The sequence below is a fragment of the Equus asinus genome, chromosome 17 (genome assembly GCF_041296235.1).
Source record: "Equus asinus isolate D_3611 breed Donkey chromosome 17, EquAss-T2T_v2, whole genome shotgun sequence".
NCBI classification, from domain to species: Eukaryota; Metazoa; Chordata; class Mammalia; order Perissodactyla; family Equidae; genus Equus; species Equus asinus.
In genome coordinates, this window is record NC_091806.1 from 37,875,144 (window position 1) to 37,899,666 (window position 24,523).

The 24,523-nt window shown below is 40.0% G+C and overlaps 1 protein-coding gene across 3 annotated transcripts in view; it reads right to left on the minus strand.

Moving 5' to 3' along the window:
• Window positions 1–11,345: 11,345 nt before the first annotated feature.
• Window positions 11,346–24,523, minus strand: part of LOC106844393 (membrane-spanning 4-domains subfamily A member 4A) — a 29,164-nt gene continuing 15,986 nt past the window's right edge. Inside the window, exons 4-7 of one of the 3 annotated variants that reach the window (XM_014861801.3) lie at window positions 23,870–23,926; window positions 22,216–22,374; window positions 17,885–17,986; window positions 14,902–15,989 (exon numbers count right to left, since the gene is read on the minus strand). In XM_014861801.3, the coding sequence (XP_014717287.1) occupies window positions 15,897–15,989; window positions 17,885–17,986; window positions 22,216–22,374; window positions 23,870–23,926 (411 nt within the window). In that variant the 3' untranslated portion in view covers window positions 14,902–15,896. Of the gene's footprint in view, window positions 15,990–17,884; window positions 17,987–22,215; window positions 22,375–23,869; window positions 23,927–24,523 lie in introns of all 3 variants that reach the window. The other 2 variants (XM_014861803.3, XM_070487908.1) reach the window with 2 other exon arrangements.

Genomic DNA, 24,523 nt, shown 5'->3' on the forward strand with positions numbered 1-24,523 from the left:
ACCCACACTTCCTTTTTTTCTAAACTCCTAGCATCTTCAGAAAAATCACAAGTATAACCAGCTAATGATTGGGAAGATATGGGAGTCATGGAGCTCTATGTGTGAATTGCCACCCCAATACTTACTAGCTCCTTGTGTTAGACAGGGTGTTTTCTTCTCTCAGCTTCAGGTTTCTGATCTGTTAAATAGGGGAATAACATCAACACTGGAGATTTGTTATGAAGATTAGAGAAAGTGTTTACAAAAGGCTTACTGCTTCCAAGGAACATTCAATAATATGTAACTAATAATAGTAATGTTGATTGTAATAGGAATATTGACAAATAATAATATTCAATAATATATAGCTAACCATAGTAAGAATGACTAATGCTTTCCAGGAGCATTCAATAATATATAGCTGATGATAATAATAGAACACAGAAATATATTTGTTATTTATATATATATTTTCTTTTTTTCCAATTCTTTCGGCTCTGGGCAGGTCAAATATGGCCTTCCAGCACCCACTGCCCCCTAAAGAGTCACCTTCTTCTCTGATCTCTCTCTTCCTCTAGCAATAGCTCACCGCCTTCCGGAAAAGTTGGGCACCTTCAGGGAAGTGGTGAAACTGGGTAGGGACATAGATGGGGAAGATTCAGCAGGACCTTGCTAAATTCAACAAACTCAACTTGGGACAGTTTTGTGAAACAGAGGTTCCTGTGCCCCTTCAAGCCCTTAGGTGGGTGTTCTTTCGAAGCTGATTTTGATGTATGGGGCAAGAGCACCGGAGTGAGAGCCAGTCACAGCGGCTGAACCACCCCACTCCACAAGCTCCTTCCTTTCCTCGGGGGATGCCAGAAGGAACCTAGGAACAGAGCCTGAACCATCACTGTCACCTCAGGAGGCCATGCTTCTGCACTTAACTCCATACATTAACTCATCTGGTAAAGAAAGGAGTTAAGAAACACCATGAAGGTTGGCTTAATTCTCAGGACCAGAATGACACAGATTACTAAATGCAATCCACTTGTTTTAAACTTTAGAGATGAGTCTGAAGAGGAAACAAACTTACTCAGAAAGCTGTGGAAGAGCAACAGAAGAACCTCCACCCCCTCTCTCTTGGGTTCTGGCGCCCCCTCTCGTCTCCCAAGTCACTTGCTGGTATTTTCCCATCATGCCTTGGCCCTGATCACCATCCCAGCACTCAGTGAAATAGTGAGGTACAGCTCTCCTCCTGGGCTTTGACAAAGAAGGAACCAGCCCTTTAAGGGACAACCACAACCACTTTCTATAACCAATTAAATCTATCAAACCAAGCCAAGATTCCCTATCCAGTCTATTTTTCTGTCTGTACTATAATAATTTTACATGATTTCAGAGAAGTTACAAGGATTGCATGAGATAACACATGTAAGGTACTTAGTACAGAACCCTACAGAGCCGTGACCCACTAGTGGTCTGTTTAATGTCTTTCCTTTACACTTTCCTCATCCAAACTCCCAATACCAATCTCCGCCTTACAAAGCTTCATCTCCCTCCTCCTTTCTTATTTTTATTTTCTTTTCTCGTGGGTTTCAGTAATGTCTGAACAAGAGACTCCTCTCTCTATGCTCTCAGCTTAGACCCTTCCTGCCTCGACCATTTCTTGCTCCCAGAGCCTGAATTCTGCTAACCCAGCTTGGAAGGAAAAGACGAACACAACAATGACACATGCTGATTAATAATTTAGGACAGGGCTTCTCAAAAGAAGCACTAATGACATTTTGGACTGGATAATCCTTTGTAGTAGGATGGCGGGGGGAGGGAAGGGGTGCTGTCCTGTGAACTGTAGGATGTTTAACAGGATCTCTGGCCTCCACTCACTAGATTCCAGTAACAAGCCCCAACCCAGATATGACAACCAGAAATGTCACCAGATATTGCCAAATGTCCCCTGATGGAAGAGGAACAAAATCTCCTCACCCTCAAAGTGAGAACCACTGATCTAGAAGCACAAGGGTTTTCTGTGACTTTTGTGTAAAGGTATGTGTGCAAGAAACAAGGCATTGTTTTTGTTTAACTCAAGTTAATTTCTTTACTCTTAATTGTGTTTAAAAACATATAAGATAAAATTCACCATCTTAACTGTTTTTAAGCCTACAGTTCAATAGTGTTAATTATATTCACATTGTTGTACAACAGAGCTCTAGAACTTTTTACTTTCTTCTAAAACTGAAGCTCTATACCCATCGAAAGGCAACTTCCTATTTTCTCCACCCTCAGCCCCTGGCAACTATCATTCTACTTTCTGTTTCTATGAATTTGACTACTTTAGAGACCTCGCATCAGTGGAATCACACAATATTTGTCTTTTTTTGACTGGCATATTTCACTTAGTGTAATGGCCTCAAGTTTCATCCATGTGGTAGTGTTTGACAGGATTTCCTTCTTTTTTAAGGCTGACTAATATTCCATTGTATGTCTTTTGTTTATCCATTCATCTGTCACTGGGCATTTGTGTTGCCTCCACCTCTTGGCTGTTGCAAATAATGCTACAATGATTGTGAGTATCTTTGAATCTTTTTGATATCAGGTAATTCATAGATCTCTTTTTCTCTAAGGTCAACTTCTAGAGATTTTCTTTTGGTTTGGATGGGCCATGTTTTCTTGTTTCTCTGTATATCTTGTGATCTTTTGTTGAGCTTTTGGCAATTGAAAAAAAAGCTACCTCCTCCTGTCTCTACAAACTAGCTTTGTAATGGGGAAGATCATCACCAATCGGCATGGCTAGAGATTCTGGAGACCTCTCAAACTTTTTCTGGGGATGCACCTTCTCTGAGCTTGTGCATGTAAGCCTCCCAGTTAAAGAGCTTTGCCTGTTTTTTCCTCTGGAGCCTATACTCTCTTTCTTCCTCTGGTGTGTGTCTGAAGTACTACAGTCTCTGTGGTGCTGTAACAGCCATGGTGTTTGCCTTTGTTCTCAGCGACTCCCAACCTCACATCCAAACTATGCTGATTCCCATCAACACTCCGAGTCAGGCGAGACAATAAACCAATCCTTCTGGCAGGCCCTTGAAAAACCTGAAAGTTGGACACATGGTCCACTTGTCTGTCCCTCCTGAGGAAGAAGCCTAGAGTTGGGAATTTTCTCTCAAATGCACCACCCTGTGCCAGGGTGGGAGTGTGGCTAGAGTGGGTAAAATGCGACATATTTTCCTATCCACTTTGATGCATCTCTTCTTGGTTTTGTGCTTGCTTGGGGTGCTGCATCCTCTTAACTGGTTTCTGGAGGTCTCACAAAGGCAATTTGGTCCACACATTGTTGTTAATTTGGTGTCTCCATGGGTTCATGAGGCCCTGGGGCTTCCTAATCCACCATATTGCTGATGTCACTGAAGTTAATATCTTACAAAATCTTATTTTGCTGAGAGATGAAAAGTCGTCCCTTATACCTGTGGCAGAGCCCCCAGGGCAGGTGTTTATATAGTGACAAAGAGTTGTGATTGGGTATCAGTTTTGGTGTTCATCTAACAATGCAGGTCCTCGTCCCAAGGATCTGTACCTGCCCAGTAAGAAGACCCAAACTCTTTGGACCCAAAAGAACTATCCGGGCCTATGTTTCCTCAGCCAGGTCCCATTTCCTGAGTGCCCTCTGTATGTCATCTCTTATTACTTACCCTGCATCCCTCTTTCCTTCAGGACCAGAGGAATGTTTTTCAAGTCTCCAACGGCTTCTGTTATTCTCTTAATCATGGTTGCTCCTTCCATTTCAAGTCCCCGCTTGTACCCTATACACCAGGAACTCTTCTGTCTTGGTATTTCTTTCTGAAGTACTTATCATAACGTTTTCAATAGTATCTTATTCTTTGGACTTATGGAAAAGAAAAGCTATAAACTAGTAAGAAGCATAACCTTTCCCTTCCCACATTTGTATATTCCTCTACTTACCCCCACCCATTTCTTCACCCCTAATTAATACGTTAACTTAAGGAAAAGACTAAGAAAGCCCTAAATGCTTGGAATGGAAAATAAAAAAATATGATTTTGCAAGAATGTTAGTCTCGTGCAAAGTCTGTGGATAAATGACTATTGGGCAACAGGAAGCCTGCAGTTGAAAATACCATCTAGCCATCTGCTCCAGCCTCAAGGGATCTGGAGAAGGAAGGACTGGAGTTCAGCATGACCTGTTTCATGACAGTAACTGAGACATCTCGTAAATAAATGAGAAGTCTCTTCTTATAATAGCCAAGAAGAGGGAAATGTGACAGGAAACCAGGGGAACGCATTGCCCTTCAAACTGAGAACTGAGCACACTAAAGTGTGCAGGATCCTTGTGAGCTGAGAAATCAACTGCTGGAAATAGGCCTCTAGCTCTGTTCTCTGTGGACATTTGGATATTTCTAATATGATAAAACCTTGCTTGTTATATCTAAGTAATAGCCTCAGGTCAATTGCTTTCTATTTGTGTCTCACATATATTACTTGGTGTTTTTGTTAAATAGTTTGTATCTGAAAATGTCTTAAAATATCCCTGCTCAAATTATTAATTTGGGCCAATTGATAAAGAGAGAGCAGTTTTATGGTTTTGACAAGTTTTATGGTTCTGTGAATAAATCAATATCTGCATTTAGCATCCCAGCTATTTGGGGAAACATTGCCTTCCCCGGAATATATAAATAGGTCAAAGTGTGCTATGTCACACTAACACAAGATCTACAAGAGCTCTCATGAATAATAAACATTGGTGCATAATTAAGGTCCACTTATCGAAGAGATCTTGCTACAATTATGTCTTTCCAAGAAATGTGCAACATGTATAGCTTGATCTCAGTGTTTCTGAGGAACTGTATATTGGGTTATTATATGAATAAATTTTGGGATATAATAATAGTATTGAGGTTATATAGGAGAACGTTATTCTTAGCAGGTGTATCCTGAGTATTTAAAAACCAAGTATTACAATGTCAAGTAATTAACTTTCAAATGATTCAGCAACATAGGCATATACGTGTGAGTCTGTAAAATGGTTTTGCCCTTCAATCCCAACATGTGTGTTTTAGGGGAGCAGGGTTTCCACATCACCAAGCAATTCTCAGACACCAGCAGGGCGTCCTACAATTCAACTCAATTCTGACACTATCTACTCAGAGACAGCAGTGGATTCCACAGATTAAGGGCTCAGTTCCAAAAGACTGTCTCCCCCCACCCACTTCAGATGCCTGTCACAATTCCAGGTTGTTGCCCATGCTTCTGACCAAACAGCTATAGATTGGAGGTTCCAACAACCCCTTCCTTAGTTCAAGTAATTTGATAGAGCAGCTCAGAACTCAGAGAAACAATTTATTACTAGCTTACCAGTTTATTATAAAATGATGTAACTCAGGAACAGGCAGATGGGAGAGATGCACAGGGCAAGGGGAAAGGGCTCAGAGACCCCATGTTCTCTGGGCACAACACTCTCCCTGAATCTCCATGCATTCACCAATCCGGAAGCTCTTGGAACCCTGTCCTTTTGGGTTTTATGGAGGCTTCATTAGGTAGATGTGATTGATTAAACCATTTGTTACTGGTGATCGGTTCAACCTCCAACCCTTCTCCCTTCCCTGGAGTTAAGGTTTGGGACTAAAAGTTGTGTAGGGGAGGAAGAAATATTCCTCTATCCTCTAGGTCTTCTTGCTGGTCTAAGAATTAAATTGACATGAGACAGAGTACGAGGAGAAAATCAAGCAAATTTAATATGGTGCTGGCACAGTGGCACAGAAGTTAAGTGCACACGTTCTGCTTCGGCAGCCCAGGGTTCGCTGGTTCGGATCCCAGGTGCGGACATGGCACTGCTTGGCATGCCATGCTGTGGTAGGTGTCCATGTTTAGAGTGGAGGAAGATGGGCATGGATGTTAGCTCAGGGCCAGTTTTCCTCAGTGAAAAGAGGAGGATTGGCAGCAGTTAGCGCAGGGCTAATCTTCCTCAAAAAAACAAACAGCAACAACAAAGAACAAATTTAATACTACGTATAAATGGGAGAAACCCAGGAAAACTGAGTAACTCACCAAAATGGCTGAAGCTATCACCTTAAATACTATCTTTAATTAAAGACAAAGGAGGATGGTAGGGGTAGTGGCTTGGGACTTCAAAGAGGAGAAAGGCAATTCACATGGAGATGGAAAAGTAAATGTTTGGTAAACAAATGTTGCTGGGCTGTCTATGGACAAGGGGACCTGAGAGAGAACTTTGATAAAATGAGCCTTGCTAGGTGCCTTCCTGTCTACCACACCCAGCATTATCTATGGTGATAGTTCCTTCCTGGGACAGGCCTTCTATCTTAAATTCTTTTAGGCAGTTAGGGAGAAGGTCAAAGTTTCTTTCTGAGTCTTTTGTTCTTATAAATAATCAGACAAAAGAAGTACATCTTGGGGTGGCAATTCCTGATCCCCCACAGTTCCAACCCTCTAATCACATGGTTGTTTCCTCTGGTGACCAGCCCCAAACCTTAGGTGCTTTCCAAAAGTCACATCATTAGCGTAAACCCAGTTGTGGTGGGAAATGGGCTTATTCTGAATAACAAGGCACCCATTTCACCTTCATGGCTATGAAGCAATTTCAGGAACTGAGGACAAGAGACCAAATATTACAACAAAAGACGGTCCCATTGCTCTTATCACAAAAGAAATTCCAAAGGTTTTGGGAGCTGTGAGGCAAGATGTGAGCTTGGATGAAGACCAAATATATATGATAAATATATTTTGGTCATCTGAATGGCCAGATATGTACTTCTTATAAATCACAATCTCACAGTGTATGTGTATGTGTATTCAGCAATATAAAATATTATCCACAGACAGGTAGATAATGCCCATCTAACAAACACCACCAGGGACAAATATATAGTCCAACAAAATATGTTCATTGATTTGTTGCTAAAAGTGACAGTGCACGCCAGAAGAACTGTGAGATGTCTAATCACACAAAAGGAGAGAGAGAATTAGTTTAGGATTTGGGGGGAGGGTGGTGTTTAGGTAAGCTTTAAATGTAGCTGTGTTTTCATTGGCTTAAAGCAAAGCAGAGCTGCGTATAAAGGGGTTACCACAAACTTGGGCTTATTTGTTTGTTTATTTTTTAGGAAGATTAGCCCTGAGCTAACATCTGCTGCTAATCCTCCTCTTTTTTCCGAGGAAGACTGGCCAAGAGCTCACATCCGTGCCCATCTTCCTCCACTTTATATGCGGGACGCCTACCACAGCATGGCTTGCCAAGCGGTGCCGTGTCTGCACCCAGGATCTGAACTCGTGAACCCTGGGCTGCCGAGGCAGAATGTGCGCACCTAACCGCTGAGCCACCGGGCCAGCCCCCCCAAACTTTGGCTCATTAAAAAACGAAATTCAACCAAGTAAATTTGAAAATCTAATCAGCTTTGTTAGACAATTCGTGAATCAGCAGGATCCCATGTAGCAACTAGAAGGGCACGGGGAGAGGTTGTACAAAATGTACTGTTTTTATAGGAAGAAGGGTGGGGCAAGGAAGCTATAAGCAAAAGAAAAGAAAGGATTATTTTTAGGCCAGGACATCTTTCTTGGGGGGAAGGGACCGGAATGTAGATTGCCCCCCTTCCCCCGGGGGCTAGAGAGGGCCTACATGACAGATTACCTCATTGATGCTGACCAGAAAATTCCAGACAGGTTGATTAAGATTTACATTTCTGGGAGAGGTTGAAACTTCAGTTAGGTTAGGTATTAAACCTAGGTTTGGTATTGTGGGCTGTAGCATGGCTGATGCCATTTTGGGCTTGTGATTTTTCTCTTTAACAGGGTAGAAGTGGATTCAGAGACCTGTTTGCTTGGAAACTACAAAGTTAAGAAAAAGCGCGTAATGTTGAATCCCCAAACCACTTATATGAAGCTCTGCATTGGTGATTGTTCTATTTTTTTTTCTTTTCTTTTTAACTAGGAATAAACACTTAAATGCAGGTGTAAGTTTTTGTCCCTGCATAGACAGCCTGGAGAATGATTAACGCATAGACAAATTTGTGTATATCTTATATATCAATAAATCTCTTCATGTGTAATGTATCTGCACAAGGATGTGGAGGGACCGGCCCGGTGCTGCAGCGATTAAGTGCACGCATTCCGCTTCTGTGGCCCGGGGTTCGCCGGTTCACATCCCGGGTGCGGACACGGCACTGCTTGGTAAGCCATGCTGTGGTAGGCGTCTCACATATAAAGTAGAGGAAGATGGGCATGGATGTTAGCTCAGGGCCAGTCTTCCTCAGCGAAAAGAGGAGGATTGGCAGCAGTTAGCTCAGGGCTAATCTTCCTCAAAAAAAAAAAAGGATGTGGAACGTCTCTTTTAAAATTAACTTTTTATTGTCTTAGCCCAGGTTCTCCACAAAACAGAGCCCAAGACAGGGATTTAGTACTCAAATTTTAGTTGAAAGAACATAAAAAGTGCATAAATCATAAGTATACAGCTTAATGAGTGATGACAAAGTGAACACATCTGTGTTACTCCCTTCCAGATCAAAAAGTAGAGGGGTCAGCCCAGTGGTGTAGTAGTTAAATCTGCGTGCTCCACTTTGGTGGCCTGGGGTTCGTGGGTTTAGACCCCAGGTGCAGACCTGGCGCCACTCATCAAGCCATGCTGTGGCAGCATCCCACACACAAAATAGAGGAAGATCGGCAACAGATGTTAGCTCAGGGACCATCTTCCTCACCAAAAAGAAATTAGGAAAGTGACAGAACTTGGAGGCACATAGTTCTTGTGTTCCCTTTATCACTGACTAATTGCCCTGAGCAACTCAAGGGAGGTTTGGGAAGTGTTTAACTGTTTCTCGAAATTGGTTTTTCTTTTTTTGTTGTGTTAAGAGATGCAATCACCAACCACCCTGAATCAGTCCAGACCACCTCAAGGCTGGCCAAAAAGTGCCCAAGAGCTGACCTTTGCTTCATTTTAATGTTAAGATCTCTGCCTCAGGAGGACCTTGGGCCTTATTACCATAACACACGATGTGTGTGGGAGCATGTTTTCCAACTGAGCCTGCGCAAGCGAATGTCCACTGGTCCCTTTTGAATATTCATTCCCCATCCAAAATAAAAGGTCCCTGCTTTCCTGTGCTCTGGGTACGTCAGCATGGGAAATAATTCCCATGGGCTCTTTATTTGTGGCAAATAAACTTTGTATGACAACCACTTCTGGTGAAGCCTCTGATTTCAACTTACCAAGAAGCAGATCCACTTTGGTTCAGTAACACCTTCCAGACACTACACCCCCAAGGGTAACCACTCTATTGACTTCTAATACTAGTGGTTAGTTTTTCCTGGTTTGGTGTTTTACTCAACAAAATCATACAGCCTGTATTTTTTTTGAGTTAGGCTTGTCTTCAGTCTTATTGTATTGTACTATTGGGTAACCTATAACCACAAAACTGAGGGGGTTCAATTAAATGTGTATTATCTGTCTCAAGTCTGTGGGTTTTAGTATGGTGAACGGAGGCTAATTATAAGGAAAAAATGAAATTTAAAGATTATGGCAGGTTTCTGTTGTCATTTTCAGCTGAGAATTCTGCATCGAATGTATTAAATTGACTGCTGAAGAGTAACTCTAGAATATGACTACAGTGTGAGCCCCATGAGGTCATAGACAGCTGGGGTAGTTCACTGCTAAGCACTTGGCATGTAGTAGATGGCCAATAAATATTTATTGAATAAAGATATTGTGCAGAATGAGTTAATGTACAGCTGTGCTGGAAAAGCTCTGTCTTTACTTCTGGTGATGGCTGAATATCTGGATTTTGACTCTTGGTTGAGATAAGAACATTGCCCCCCCCCTCTTTCTCTTGCTGCCTCACATCCTTTGCCTTTAGATAAGAGCCTTATATAAGCATACTCTGTGGAGTCTGCTGAGCCCTTTCAAAGACCCAAATCGGTGAAAATAAGACTGATTTGGGCAATCCAATTAGAAACAGAGAAGATACAATATTTGCAAACAGAGACTTTGAATCAATTTTCTTTGTGGAATAGATGTCTTTCAGATTGAAAAATCAAAAACATTTGAAATATGAAACCATTTACTAGATCAACTAAAGCAAATTTCTTATAAAAACTTCTGATAATATTCAATTGAGTGATGAATACTTGGATTGTATACACATGATAAATTTATACACAAATTTATATCATCAAGAGCTCATTCATAGTTCCCATTTGGGGACCATGGTATGGACACAACTTCAGTGGCTTCAGAACTGGAGGAAAATGTGAAAATTTTCACTACTCTCCATTATATTTAGTCAAATTTAGGAGAGAAGGAACACTACATAGAAAAAACAATTCAAGGAAAAAATAAATTTTGAAAGGTAATCAATATAGGTCAAGGCACTCTGTTGCTGGTAGCAGGAGAAAGGAACCACCTAGATGATTGCTGGGCTACAAGCCCAGTGAGGTGCCTGACCCCCAGTCAGATTGTGACATTACTCCTTTTGATGGTCAGCCCCACTTGGCCAAGCTGAGGGAGTTCGTTCAAGAGGTAGGAGCAAGTTAAAGAGTGATTTTGGTGAAGCTGCATCTGGTATCTGAGAAAGATTAGAATAAACTGTCTTGACCTTTTCACCGGGGGCAAAAAAACCACGCTTTGCTTAGACTGACAATAAAAACAGCCAGGGGATAACTGCAAGGGACTCTGAGAACTTATTCCTCTGCCTGAATGTATATACTTATTGGACATGAAAATTAAAAATGTCGAAGTGGCCGGCCCCGTGGCCAAGTGGTTAAGTTCGCGCACTCTGCTTTGGAAGCCCAGGGTTTCGGCGGTTCGGATCCTGGGCAGGGACATGGCACTGCTCATCAGGCCATGCTGAGGCAGCATGCCACATACCACAACTAGAAGGACCCACAACTAAAAAATACACAAGTATGTACCGGGGGGCTTTGGAGAGAAAAAGGAAAAATAAAATCTTAAAAAAAAAGTCTAATATCATCTACCTTACACAATTGATCAAAATTAGTTAAGTCCTGGGGATCACATGAGTGGAAGTAATCCCAACAAATCTCAGTCATTAAAAAATAAATTGCTGACCTTAAGAGGTTCAAAAAGGAAGGCAAATGTACGTCAGCTTTGTTGAAACCATATCTCAAGTTTAGAAGTTGGTTATCTCTTTTTCCCTATCCACTCAGCAATCAAAAGCAAGTGACTTTATATATCTTTTCTGCATTTATTGTACATTAAATTAAAACATCAAATCAAAGGACATATTTTAATTAATTCTAAAATTTAAATACTTGCCTTGAAATTTGCATAGCTTTTTCTCATTGTGTCATGAGTATTTGTGTTGTGTGAAAGCAAAAACCTCGGAGCATGGATTAAAACTGTCCAGATATTACTACACAAAGACATTGGAAAATATCAGAATTTAATTTAAATATAAAATAACAACTGAAGTGTGCAAGTATCTTTTATGAATTGCTTCTTAAGGAACCTAAACAAAGCGGCTTTAAGAAAATCAGCATATGAAAATTATTACACTTGAACTGGATGGTTGAAGATTCTGAATTATCAAGTAGTATTAATTTACTTAAATTACATATTTTGACATTCTTAAATTAATTTTAAATATTAGAAAATGAAATAAAAATGCAGACATCTATGTTTACACGCATTTTTTAAAAATGAAAGCTCAGTTGTTCCAATCCTAATGGAACCCACTCTGTATAATTAGAAAACTGGAAAAAATTTTTAACAGCTCTTTTCAACATTGGACTGTAGTCAATGCTGGGCTTTCAACATTGCGAAAATGGGCACAAATATGAATATAAGAATTGCTCTGATTTTCTGCATGAAGGAACTTTCCAGACCATGATCAAGGAGATGGATTCTGGCTGATCTGACTGTATTGAGAAGATAGAAATCAGAGTTTCAGGGAGCTCAGGCAGCTAGTGGGTAGAGAACCATGAAGGAAATAGCCATACAGAGACAGAGATACTGAAATCTGTAAGAGAGTCCCCTTAAATTTGTTGTCAAATAGTGAGTTATACATTTACAGGCTGAAATTCCAAAATACCAATCAAAGAATAACCAGATAGTCAAGTAATTGGAAGCTAAATGCTTACTAGAACTCACACAAAGCTGGGAGACATTCAGGTTCCAAACAGTTGGAATGCAGAGACTTCCGTGAATATCCTGGGTATAGATTAAAGACCTCCAGGAAAGTTATGCCATAATAACAAATCTACATGAGCCCAGAGTAATAACAACTCTAAACCCTCCCTATAAAGCCTTTAAAAAGTCTCAAAAGAATCATATTGGACTTCAAGTTTAACCACCTGCCAGAAATAAAGTGCAATACTCTTTGAAAAAGGAAAATTTTAGCACTCAACCATGTGAAAATGATAATATCCAGCATCCTGTCAAAAATCATCATACATGCCAAGCAGCAGAAAAATGACAACTAGGAGAAAAATCAATCAGTAAAAACAGACCAATTTATTCCTGAGAAGTTTAAAAGGCCATGATGTGAAATGCAGGCAGTCTTCTTTAAAAGTTAGAATCATAGCATCTTGCTCTAACAGCCTGGATAGTCACATAAACTTTTTACAACTAAAAATGCACTGTTCTTAGATTGCGTATATAGATGTGAACACAAAAAGTTTAATGTATGCAAAAATTTTCACCAAAGGAAGGCATTCTAGGCCATTTAAAATGAACCCAAAACAACAGCTCAGCAAATCTGAGTGTAGGGTGTTTCACAAAATCCAAGAGATAGAAAAGAATCAAGTGATGTAGAGTCACATAGAGCTTAGTAGGAGTTTTGGCTTTTATTCTGAATTAAAGAGGAAATTTTTGGAGGATTTTGCCCAGTTATTGCACTACTTAAATAGTTCTATTTTAATTTCTTCATATATTTCAAATTTCAGGGATTGACCCAACTCCAAGTGTTGGCCCAACTCCAGGTACACCTTGACTCAGAAACTCAACTGACGTTCTTGGAAATTGATGTTTTCCTTGGAACCTCTCAGTTCTGCTCTCCTCTGTAAGCATTTGTCTCTGATAGGATTCATATAGTAGCATGAAGGCTGCTAATAGCAGCAGATTTACATTCTCGCAGCTCAGCATCCTCACAAGCCCAAGAGGAAAGAGAAAAGAGGCAGACTCTCTTTCCTGGTCAGTGAAGCAAAAATGCCAGGATGAGCTTTGATTGGAAATGTCAGTCATTCATACAGTTGTTCACAAGGCTAAGTGACACAAGAACCAGTCACTCTAGTTGAGTTGATGTAATTCTGCTATTGCCCAGATCTAGGAGAAGTTGGGGGTAAAGTCAGAATAAATTGGGAGAATAGGAATGGAGGTTTCTTAGAGGAAATTCAGGCTATGATTATCAGAAAAATTGGGAATAAATTATGTGTACCAAGAGCTGTAAAATATAAAGGAAGTACTGGAGGGAAAAATTATAAGTGAAGACTGGAAAATGGGCAAAGGACCTGAATAGACATTTCTCCAAAGAAGACATAACAATGGCCAACAGGTGTGTGAAAAGTTGCTCAACATCACTAATCATCGGAGACATGCAAATAAACCACATCAACATATCACTTCATACCTGTTAGAATGGCTGTTATCCAAAGGATAAGAGACAACAAGTGTTGGCCAGGATATGAAGAAAGGAGAAGATTTGCACACTATTATTGGGAATGTAAATTGGTACAGCCATAATGGAAAAGAGTATGTAGGTTCCTCAAAAAATTAAAAATAGAACTACCATCTGATCCAGCAATCTGGGTATATATTCCAGGGAAATGAAATCACTATTTAGAAGAGATAGCTGCATTTCCATATTCATTGTATCATTTTTCACAATAGCCAAGATGTAGGAACAACCTAAGTGTCCATTGCTGGATAAATGGGTGAAGAAAATGTGACATATGTACACATAAATGTATAAATATTTTCAGCCTTAAAAAAGAAGGAAATCCTGCCATTCAGAACAACGTGGTTGAAACGAGAGGAAATTATGCTAGGTGAAATAAGCCAGACACAGAAAGACAAATACTGTATGATCTTACTAATGTGTGGAATCTAAAAAAGTAAAACTCACGCAAGCAGAGAGTAGAATGGTGGTTGCCAGGGGCTGAGGGGTGAGGGAAATGGGGAGATGTTGGTCAAAGGGTATGAAATTTCACTTGAGTAGGATAAATAAGTTCTTGAAATGTAATGTGCAGCATGGTGACTATAGTTAATAATACTATATTGTATACTTGAAATTTGCTGAAAGACTTTATCTTAAGTGTTCTCACCAAAACAAGTGAAAGCTAACTGTGTGAGGTAGGGGATATGCGGTGACCATTTCACAATGTATGCATACATCCAAACATCATTTTGTACACCATAAATACACACAACTTTTATTGGTGTATTATACTTCAATAAAGCTTGAAAAAATTGAAATTTTGAAAAAGAAGAAAATGTCTGGAAAAATGCAACGATTGTTTTTCCCCCTATCATAATGAAACTAACACTTCCTCAGCAACAACTTTCCTGGTTACATTTTCTAATGTCCCACACCCCCACCACTACCACAGGCCATTGTGTAGCCCAGTACCTTGCACATAGCTTCCATGTAGCTTCTAACAACAAATGAAAATGTTAATTGATTGTTTATATGTTTGATTATGTCTTGCCCTATATGTTTAACCTACATAAAAGGAAGGATGTCATCTCTCTTGTTTATCACTATATTCTCATATCCTTAAAAAATACTTGCCCATCATTGGCACCTTATAAACATGTGTTGAATAAAATGATAATGAATTGGTATTACATATATACAAATACGTATACATGTACATATATTCATGTATGTGTATAAATTAAACCTCTTAAGGTTCAGTATGTGCCAATCAGAGCAGCATTTGCTCTTCCTATATTGTATCAAGTAACCATCACAGGACTAGCAGTCTGGTGATATCACTATTTTACTGAAGAGAAATATGAAGTACAGAGAAATGTTATGCTATGACCATGGCCACACAGGTAGCAAGTGAAAGAAATGGAATTTTTGAGACAAAAACTCAGGTTTGTCTGATTAAAAAGCCCACATTCTTCACCACCGTACTGTATTTCCTGATATCAAGACTTTGTCTCTTTCCACCATATCACATCTGAATAGGAAGCAGGAAATACATTAACTTATTCTTTCTAATTTTATTTAATTTATTGTTGCTCTGTAATAAATCAAAGTATTTAACAGACATTAACTAAGTCCCATGTGTTGCTCAATCACCTATATGGCACTGGATACAAATTTGATTAAGATATAACGCTGCCCTGTAGGAGAGAGATTGAGAGAGAACGGGAAGAAGAGGAAGGTGAAGAGAGAGAGACAGAGAAAATATAAGTTGAATCTGACTATTATGTGATTTTGACTCTGTTGTATTTACATTCAAATAATGGTTTGTGCACATAAGAGGACCCACTGTGCTATTTGAAGGGAGAAGGAAAGCAGGAAAAAGAAAGACAGGGAAAAGCCACACATCTCCACTTTCTAAAGGTAAAAACACTGCGTTCCCAAAGGCGGGAAAAGAAAGTCAAACAAGTGGGAGGAGTATTGGCCAGGGAAGCAGAAATATGTAGTCTGCATGGAGGCCTCACTTCAACAATAGTTTTTTGCCCTTCTTCTACCAAATCTTCTTTACCACCTTCATGTCCTTTTATAAAGTCCCAAAGATCGATGAAAAACTTTTGAGGGCTATTTACTCATAATATGCATGATGTATTTATTTACTTTTTGCTATTGTGGATAAAGAATCAGTGAAATGAGTTGTTGAGTACTTGGGGGAAAATGAGAACATAGTTATGAACTAAATATACATATATATTAAAATCAGTTTGAGTCTGGTACTTTTCCAAGTGGGGTTCTTGCATAACTGTCAAGAAAGTTTTCTGAAACCTTTTGCTATTGATCTGCAGGTGGCCTTATATCTCTTGCAACTGGTACAGGAGTTGCTGTTTCTGCCATGTGAGGATTTGATGGCACCAGGAACACAACCTGTGAAATCAATCAGAATGCCATAGGTGAGTCAATCAAATAACCTCAGGGTTTCCCTTTCCTGTCCACACAATGTCACCATCATCAGAGTCTACCCTTTCTTCCCTGAATTCAGTCTCAACATCAGTTTGGTGGGGTTTCTCAGGCATTCTTTAGAGCAAACTAGATCTACGAAAAACACTCAGCCATAGCTCTTGGCATGAGATGCTGATAGCTGGGGCTGTGGTCCTGCAAGTGGATTGATCTTCCATGTGGATGATGGTGCCCAACAAGTTAGGTAAACCAGGGTGTCATGGAAAATATAGACTCTTGTGCCAAAACTGGTTGTTCATACTGATGGCAACAGCATACCCAAATCATTGATTTGCTGGCCATGACTAAAGCATTGCAAAAACCACAGTGATCCAACAAGGCAGAAATCATTAGGAAACTAAGGAAATGCTGGTCATTCTTCTAAAACTTCAATGTGAAATGGAGTGGATGTTGGAGGAGATCCAGGAAGAGATAAAGACTTAGGCATTATATGGCCCAAAGCCATTGCTTTTCTTGATTCACGCTTCCCAGTTCTGTAACCAGTGGAATCAGGGAGAGAAAAACTCAGCTCTGTAACTAATCTAGGAGCAGAAGAGAACACAGGCCTGGATATTATGATATGAATATTACTAAGGAGTTTGCTCCCTGGTTCAAATGTTTCACTTAATGAAATTACAAAATCACTGGGAATTGCTGAGAAACTCTAGCTTCTAGGGTCTTATAATTCAAGAGTCCACTAATAGAGTTAACATGATTTAATCAATCTCTCTGCTATGGGCAAGGGCTGTGGGAGTGGGGATGTGGTGTAGCACGGGCCCCCCAAAAGAAAGTAAAGAGGCACCAAATGGGGGAGAACAGCACCAGAAAAGTAATCTCGTCAAACTATTCTTATTTTATGATTTGGTTTTGGCCTTTGTTTGACTAGGCCTTTGCGTAATGAAACTAATGAGCATCTCCCAGGTTTTAATATCGATTTTCTCACCCTGGAACCCTCAGTTCTTGGAAGATATCCTGTTCTATTCTTCCTAGTTCCTCTTGGTCTCTTGTCTCCTCCCACTACCCAGTCATCTCCAGGAGACATCCTTTCTGCTCAGCAGGCAGGAGGATCTGCTGCAAGTCTCAGGGTGAGAGGATGGGCCGGTGTGCACACTCACAGACAAGTGTGAAAGCCTGACTTTCTTCAACAGCCCAGGGAATCACGCAATAAAAGAATAATGGAGTAACATCTGGCACTCTCCAGGGACCTCTCCATAGTGAAGTATTCTTTGATCTGGACTAAGAAGGGAGGCCCTTTGAAGGATTAAGGATGAAGAAAAATAGCTTTTCTTTATCCATTGTGATAGGCAGAATTGTAAGATGATACCCAGTCACCTATGCCCATGTATGATTCCCTCCCCTGCAGTTTGGGTGGGACCTGTGTATATGATGGAATAGCAAAGTTGTGAATAGGTTACTAACCAGTTGACTTTGAGTTTATCCAAAAGGAAATTATTCTGGATGGACTTGATTTAATTATTCGAGCCCTTTAAAAGAGGCTTAAATCACCAAAGACTTTTGCTCTCCTGTGGGCCTCAAAGGAGAATTAAGTTGTGATGAGTTCCACAGCTGAGAGGAAATAAATTCTGCCATGCGAGCGTGGAAGGGGACCAGAGGCTTCAGTTGAGACCACAGCCCCAGCCAACTCCTCGATTAGAGCCTTTTAAATTCTGAGCAGAGAATGCAGATAAGCTGTGCCCAGACTCTTGACCATGGAAACTCAAAGGTAATAAACGTGGGTTGTTTTATGCCTTTAAGTTTGTGTAATTTATTACACAGCAATAGAAAACTAATGCAGATATCTTCAAGGTAAACCTGATACTCACCCGACCAGGATTACAACAGGTTACTTTACATCCAAAGGCAGAGAGGGACACAGCAATGCAGAACTCCAGCACACTTGAAACGAGCACCATAGCATCCATACCCTAAGAACAAATTCATAACAAAGGAACATGAGGAATAGAGTTGACAAGTTCAGAACACTGACCACTGATTACAACATCAAAAGAGAAGAAGCATGGGCGAGAGGTCAGGAAAACTGGCTCCTAAATTGCAGCCATACTCTTATCTAGTTCTTATCCTGTTGAATGTCAATTATCCTCTCACTTTTTTTTTTTTTTTTTTTTTTTTTTTTAAGATTTTATTTTTTCCTTTTTCTCCCCAAAGCCCCCCGGTACATAGTTGTGTATTCTTCGTTGTGGGTTCTTCTAGTTGTGGCATGTGGGACGCTGCCTCAGCATGGTCTGATGAGCAGTGCCATGTCCGCGCCCAGGATTCGAACTAACGAAACACTGGGCCGCCTGCAGCGGAGCACGCGAACTCAACCACTCGGCCACGGGGCCAGCCCCGATCCTCTCACTTTTTCACTAATGAAATAATCATGTTCTCCCCCACCCTCTACTTTCTAGTGTTATTGCAGATACAGAATGTGAAAATGCTATAAAGGAGGGGGGAAGAGATCATCAAGATAATAATCAACTTTGTTCTTTGAAACACTAGGAAATCCACATAGTTGACACAACAATATGATCTCATAACTTAGTAATTGTGGGCAGAATAATAATAGCAGGTAGAATAGTAACAGACCAAAGAGGTCAACACCCTAATCCCCAGAACCTATGAATGTGACAAGTTACGTGACAAAGGAGAATTAAGTTTGTCGGTAGAATTAAGATTAATAGCTGATCATGAGATGGAGGGGTTATCTTGGATTGTCCAGTGAGCCCTAAATGATTACAGAACCCTTATAAGTGGAAACAGGAGACAGAGGAGTTGAAGTCCAAGAGAGATTTGAAGATGTTGTACTGCTTGCTTCGAAGATAGAGGATGGGACGACAGGCCCAGGAATGTAGGCAGCCTCCAGAAGCCAGAAAAAGCAAACAAACTGATTCTCTCTTACAGCGTCCCAAGAGGAATACAACCCTGACCACTCTTTATTTTAGCCCAGTGAGACTCATTCCAAACTTTTGACCTTCAGAACTATAAAATAATACATTTATGTTGTCTTAAGTCACTAAGTTTGTAGCAATTTGTTACAGCTACGATAAGAAACTAATGCAAGAATGACCATCAAGTTAGTTGGTCCTAATCCATCTCCCCAGGGAATTGGCTTAGGTCTAGTGTTTATCCAAAACACATAGTCAGATTTGAGAGACATTGGGCAGTACTCTTATTCCACAAAGTAGAATTAGATGCTTGAATTGATGCCTAGGATTCTTTGGTCTAAATATGCTCTCTTTTTTCTCCATGGATAGGGATAGTAACTCTGCTGTGGAAGAACCAAAAATCAAGACCCCAGAACACAAGTGACACTGACTCAAGTGAACCTTGAGAATATTTGCATTCATTGTTTCTTTATCTATTTACACATCTCTTCAACATACTCAGTAGCCTCTACATTTTAGGACTTGTAGGTACAGATGATAGAGCAGCAAACAAAACAGACAATTTCCCTAACTTCAAGGATTTTATCACCTAGCAGGGCAGACCAGGAGTTAACAAACTTTCTGTCAGGGGGCAGCTAGCAAATACTTTAGATTTTGCAGGACATATGATTACAAACACTCAACTCTGCTGTTACAGTGCAAAAGCAGCCATGGACAAATTTGTAAACAAATGAGTGTGGCTGTGCTCCAATGAAACTTCATCTATGAAAACAAGTGTCAGGTTGGATTTCCAACAAAAAGAAGAAAAAATACGTATAATATACATAGTTTGAGCCATATGAAACCACTGTAATTCTAGATCAAGTAGACTTGATCATTGGCAATTTCACCTGCTCCTGCTAATGATTCCATGATGTGTACGCTCCACCTTTCCTAGAAAGAGCTCACCTCTTTCTAACCTCTTTTTATAATTGTATTCAAAAGTAGGCCCTTGTGCCTTTGTCAACCTCTAACTGCCCTCCAATATTTCTATCTTTTCCTCCCAGAAGGACTGGAGCTTCCTAAAGGTGGAGGCTGGTCTTCTTATTCCTCCCAGTGTGCCAACCCTGGGACTGGGCATAATGTGTGGGCTCATAGACCACTGGACTGACTGTGCAGATACCCAGGTAGGAATAGATCTGATGCTCCAGATTCCAGGAAACTCTTATGGATGCACTCTGCTATAGGGCAGGCAGAAAAAATGCAGACAGAATAGGAATTTACGGCGGTCTCTGGGAGAAGGTGATTGAGATGAAGGCAGGACTGGCTACAGCATTTACAGGGCCTCTTGTTAAAAAAGTGTTAAGAACTTCAAAGCAGGAAGAGCAGAGCAGCAAACCAAGTGTAGAGCTCTTCTACCTGCAAAGGTCCCGTACCAGGGAAGCCAGCCCTATAAGCTGGTCCATTGTAGATTATATGCCTATCATTGTGCCCTTAAAGTCTATGAACAGAGAGAACTTCTGACACTGGAAGTAAGATTCTTCTTCAGCATACCTAAACAAAAATTATTAAAGAATAGGAGGATGAGAGGCAGGAAGTTACAGCATCGAATCTTGCTTTTGCCAATTTCTAACTGCGTGAACTTGAAAAAAAGTTTTAAGTTCTACGAATAAACTCTTTTCTGATTTTGAGAGAGCGGTAAGAAATAAAATTGCTTACTGTAAGAACTGTTAGAAATCTCAAGGAGAGTAGATTATTATAGCAAAGACACTGAAGGGTTTGTTTTGGGGTGAATATATAGCACTCAAGACTCACCTAGGGCTAGCCAGGAATGAAGAAAAGGTAACGTGATTGACCTGCATAAGAAGTTAGGAAGAATGCAGAGTTTCCAAATTTAGATGAAGAAAGGAGACAATAAGAGAAAGAACTAAGCAGTACAGTGAAGGACTGGAAGCTCAAATGGAGGGGAGATAACAGAAAACTCAGTAGTATTGAGAATGGTTGATAGACATTTTTTTTCTTTCCCAAAGATTGCCACCTGAGCTAACAACCGTTGCCAGTCTTCCCTGGTTTTTTTTCCTGCTTTTTCTCTACAAATCCCCCCAATACATAGTTGTATATTTTAGTTGTGGGTCCTTCTATTTGTAGCACATGGGATGCCACCTCACTGTGGCCTGACAAGTGGTGCCATGTCCGAGACCAGGATCTGAACCAGCGAAACCCTGGGCCGCCGCAGTGGAGCACGCAAACTTTACCACTCGGCCATGGGGCTGGTCCCATGACTTTTTAATAATAAAGATTTCATTGCATTTTAGTCTGCTGTGGTGTGGGATCCTCCCCACGCTTATGCAAAACTTCTAAAAGTCTTTTTTTAATTAAAAGACTTTATTTATTTTTTGTGAATATTCTTTTTTCTGCGAAGATTTGCCTGAGCTAACATCCACCACCAATCCTCTTCTTTTTGCTGAGGAAGATTGGCCCTGAGCTAACATCTGTGCTCATCTTCCTCTATTTTATATGTGGGACACCTGCCACAGCATGGCTTGATCAGTGGTGCATAGATCCACGCCTGGGATCTGAATCAGCAAACCCTGAGCCACAGAAGCAGAGTGAGAACTTAACCCCTACGCCACTGGACTGGCCCCTAGAAGTTTCACTACCTACAAAATCTTGTTTAAGTGGTAATTTGAAGAAAAAGGAATTACAATAATGTCTTGATGAGGGCAACTGGTACAGAATACAGAGTAGAGATTGAGAATTTACCAGGAACTGGATTTTGAGGCAAAAAGTGCTTCATCTTGCAAGGACATCCAAAAATGGTGGGAGCGATAATGGGTTATTCACCACTTATAGGATAAAGTTCAAAAGAATTTTAATTTATAATTAGAGAACCTGGTAATTACATCAGGTTCTATCAGGAAGATTTGGGACATACAGAGAGTGACACTTGGGCTCGAGTTTTAGAATAGATAATAGGACATACTTAACAGTGTTTTGAAATTGAACAGGAAAAATTATGCAAATTGCTTAGCACACTAATTATTGCAGAGTGAGTTTTCTATAACTATGAGCTTTCTTCCCACTTTCCCTCATCACATTTAGAGAAGGAACAAAGAGAGAGATGAGACATGAGCCTGACTCCTAAATAAAAGATTGCCCTAATTCTCAATCACTTCTAACTTCCCAAAGTGATTCATCAACTAGGGAACACTGATGGTTACTTTTGCCAGAGCCCGGGATCCTGTGACTTACTTCCACCAAAGTATGCCACGAAAAGAGGAAGCACTAACCATTAAAACAGATTGGACTATGGAACCATTCGCCAACTTCCGATCATAGTAAAAGTAAGGGTAATGGAAATAAGAATTAATCATGCTCATGATAGTGATTAAGATCCCTGATGCAGCAAAGATAGAGCTGGTGATGTTCACTCCTAGGCTACCTTGGACCTAGAAAGGAAGGAAAATCAATTAAACCATCCAACATCATCCTCAGATATGTCTCTATCAATCACTTTACACCCACCACTTCTTGCCCAACCCAGGCCATCTTCTCTGTCTTGATTAGTACAATAATCTCCTAACTTGTCTCTTTCTTTACAGTATTTTCAGTTCTAATCTTCTGCCCAAACACAAATATGATCCTGTTATTCCCACACTTAAATCCTTCAGAAGTCTCCCGTGAGCACATGGGATCAACTCCAATCTCCTTAGCAGGGCTTTCAAAACCCTTTAAACTTTAGCTGGACAGTCCTGTCTGCGTCCATCTCCTACCACGTACTGTTTCAGGTGCCTGACTTCTAATTATTTTCTAAATACTGCTTGCCTCTCACGCCTACATGCCTTTTGTGTATTCTCTCCCTTTGCTGTCTATTCATTTTCCTACATTGTTTTCTCTCAGTGAAGTTATGGAGGCTTTTTACAAGAAGTAAAATTCCTCAAGAAAGTATGAGAGATTTAGCGTGCCTGTAACATGAGGTAGATTTTAACCGGTATGGTTATATCTGGAAGAGATACTAGAGAGAGATTGAGGTCAGATGTGGAAAAACCATAAGTGATCATCTCCATAGTTTTATATTTATTCTTTGAGCGAAGAAAACTTAAATACAGTCTTTAGCGAGGGAAAACGTTTATTGAGATCTGGGCTTTTACCTTTTATTGACTTTGTGAGATGCATATTGGCATGAAAGCTTTGTTTTAAATCTGCTTCTTCATTTCTAACAGGCTTATTGTGAATTTCTTTCATTGCAACCTGAATCAAAATCCTTTGTGAGCAGAGTTGGAATACATATTTTCATCAATAAGTCAATAAACATGATGCCACACCAACAATTGGCGTCACTGTCATGGGGGCTGCATCTCAATTTAGAGGGTTTGTATGACCCATCCAATTGACTTTATTCTCAGAAATTCCCTATATTTTCATAAAGATTCTCTCAGCAAGTGTCTTCCCAAACTGTTCATTCTCATGTCGGTAATTCTCCAAATTCTTCATCTGCCCTTTTGTTCACGTAGGACGAGGCCTTTACTACGGCTCCTACACCTTTCTAGAAACTTGAAACATTGGAATCACTCTACTTTTTACAGTAATAGCTACAGCATTCATAAGTTATGTCCTACCTCGAGGCCAAATATGTTTCTGAGGAGCAACAGTCATCCCCAACCTTCCGTCAGCCATCCCTACATTGGCACCAACCTCGTCGAGTGAATCTGAGGTGGATTCTCCATAGACAAAGCCACCCTCACCCGATTCTTCGCCTTCATATCAGCACTTCACATCAGCAGCCAAATTTTACTGCCATTTTGAGAGACTGATCCAACTAGGTAAAACTTACAATCTCTCCTGATGTTTTAAAAACAAACAAAATTTGTTTTCTCTTCTGGCAGAATACATATGTGGTTAATCCTTCTTCTTTTCGAGCAAAAATGAGGAAGCATTACTCACCAGACCTCTTGTAGTTCTAGTTCCTGCTGCAGTTGACAAGGAGCCTGAAATAAGAAACTAATGAAAAGAAAAATACGGTAAAAAAAAAAAACTTTAAATAAATATTTGAAGTCGTAACTTACCTAAACTTATGCCAAAATGTGATAAATATGTTAAACAGACAAATTATATTGGAAGAAACACAAAAATTTGTAAATAACTGTTCCCCTTTCCCAGAAACAAGAGAGAAATTCCACTGGATGAATTCACAAGAGAGTTTATCAAGCCTTTCAGAAAATGCCCAAGTGTGATGGTATTTAAACTGAGGGGACTGAAATATAAAGAAAGCTTCTCAATTTCTGATATGAATTAACGACAATATGGTGCCAAAATTTAATAAGATATTGCAAAAGAAAAAAACCTAATGATTATTTTCGTTTAAAAATGACTATTAAAAGTTGTAAATAAAATAGTAGCAAAGAAAAATTTTAAATTCTATATTAAATGATGATTAGAATATATTATTTCATTTGACTCCATCAATTGGGTATTATTTTCCATCTAGCTAAAATGACTGGAGTCAAGTTGATGGGACGCCCTGTCTTAAACTATTTAACTGTTTGAGTTTCTGGGTTTGCTTTCAATATTTTATTTCAGAAGTTTCAAAAATTCTAT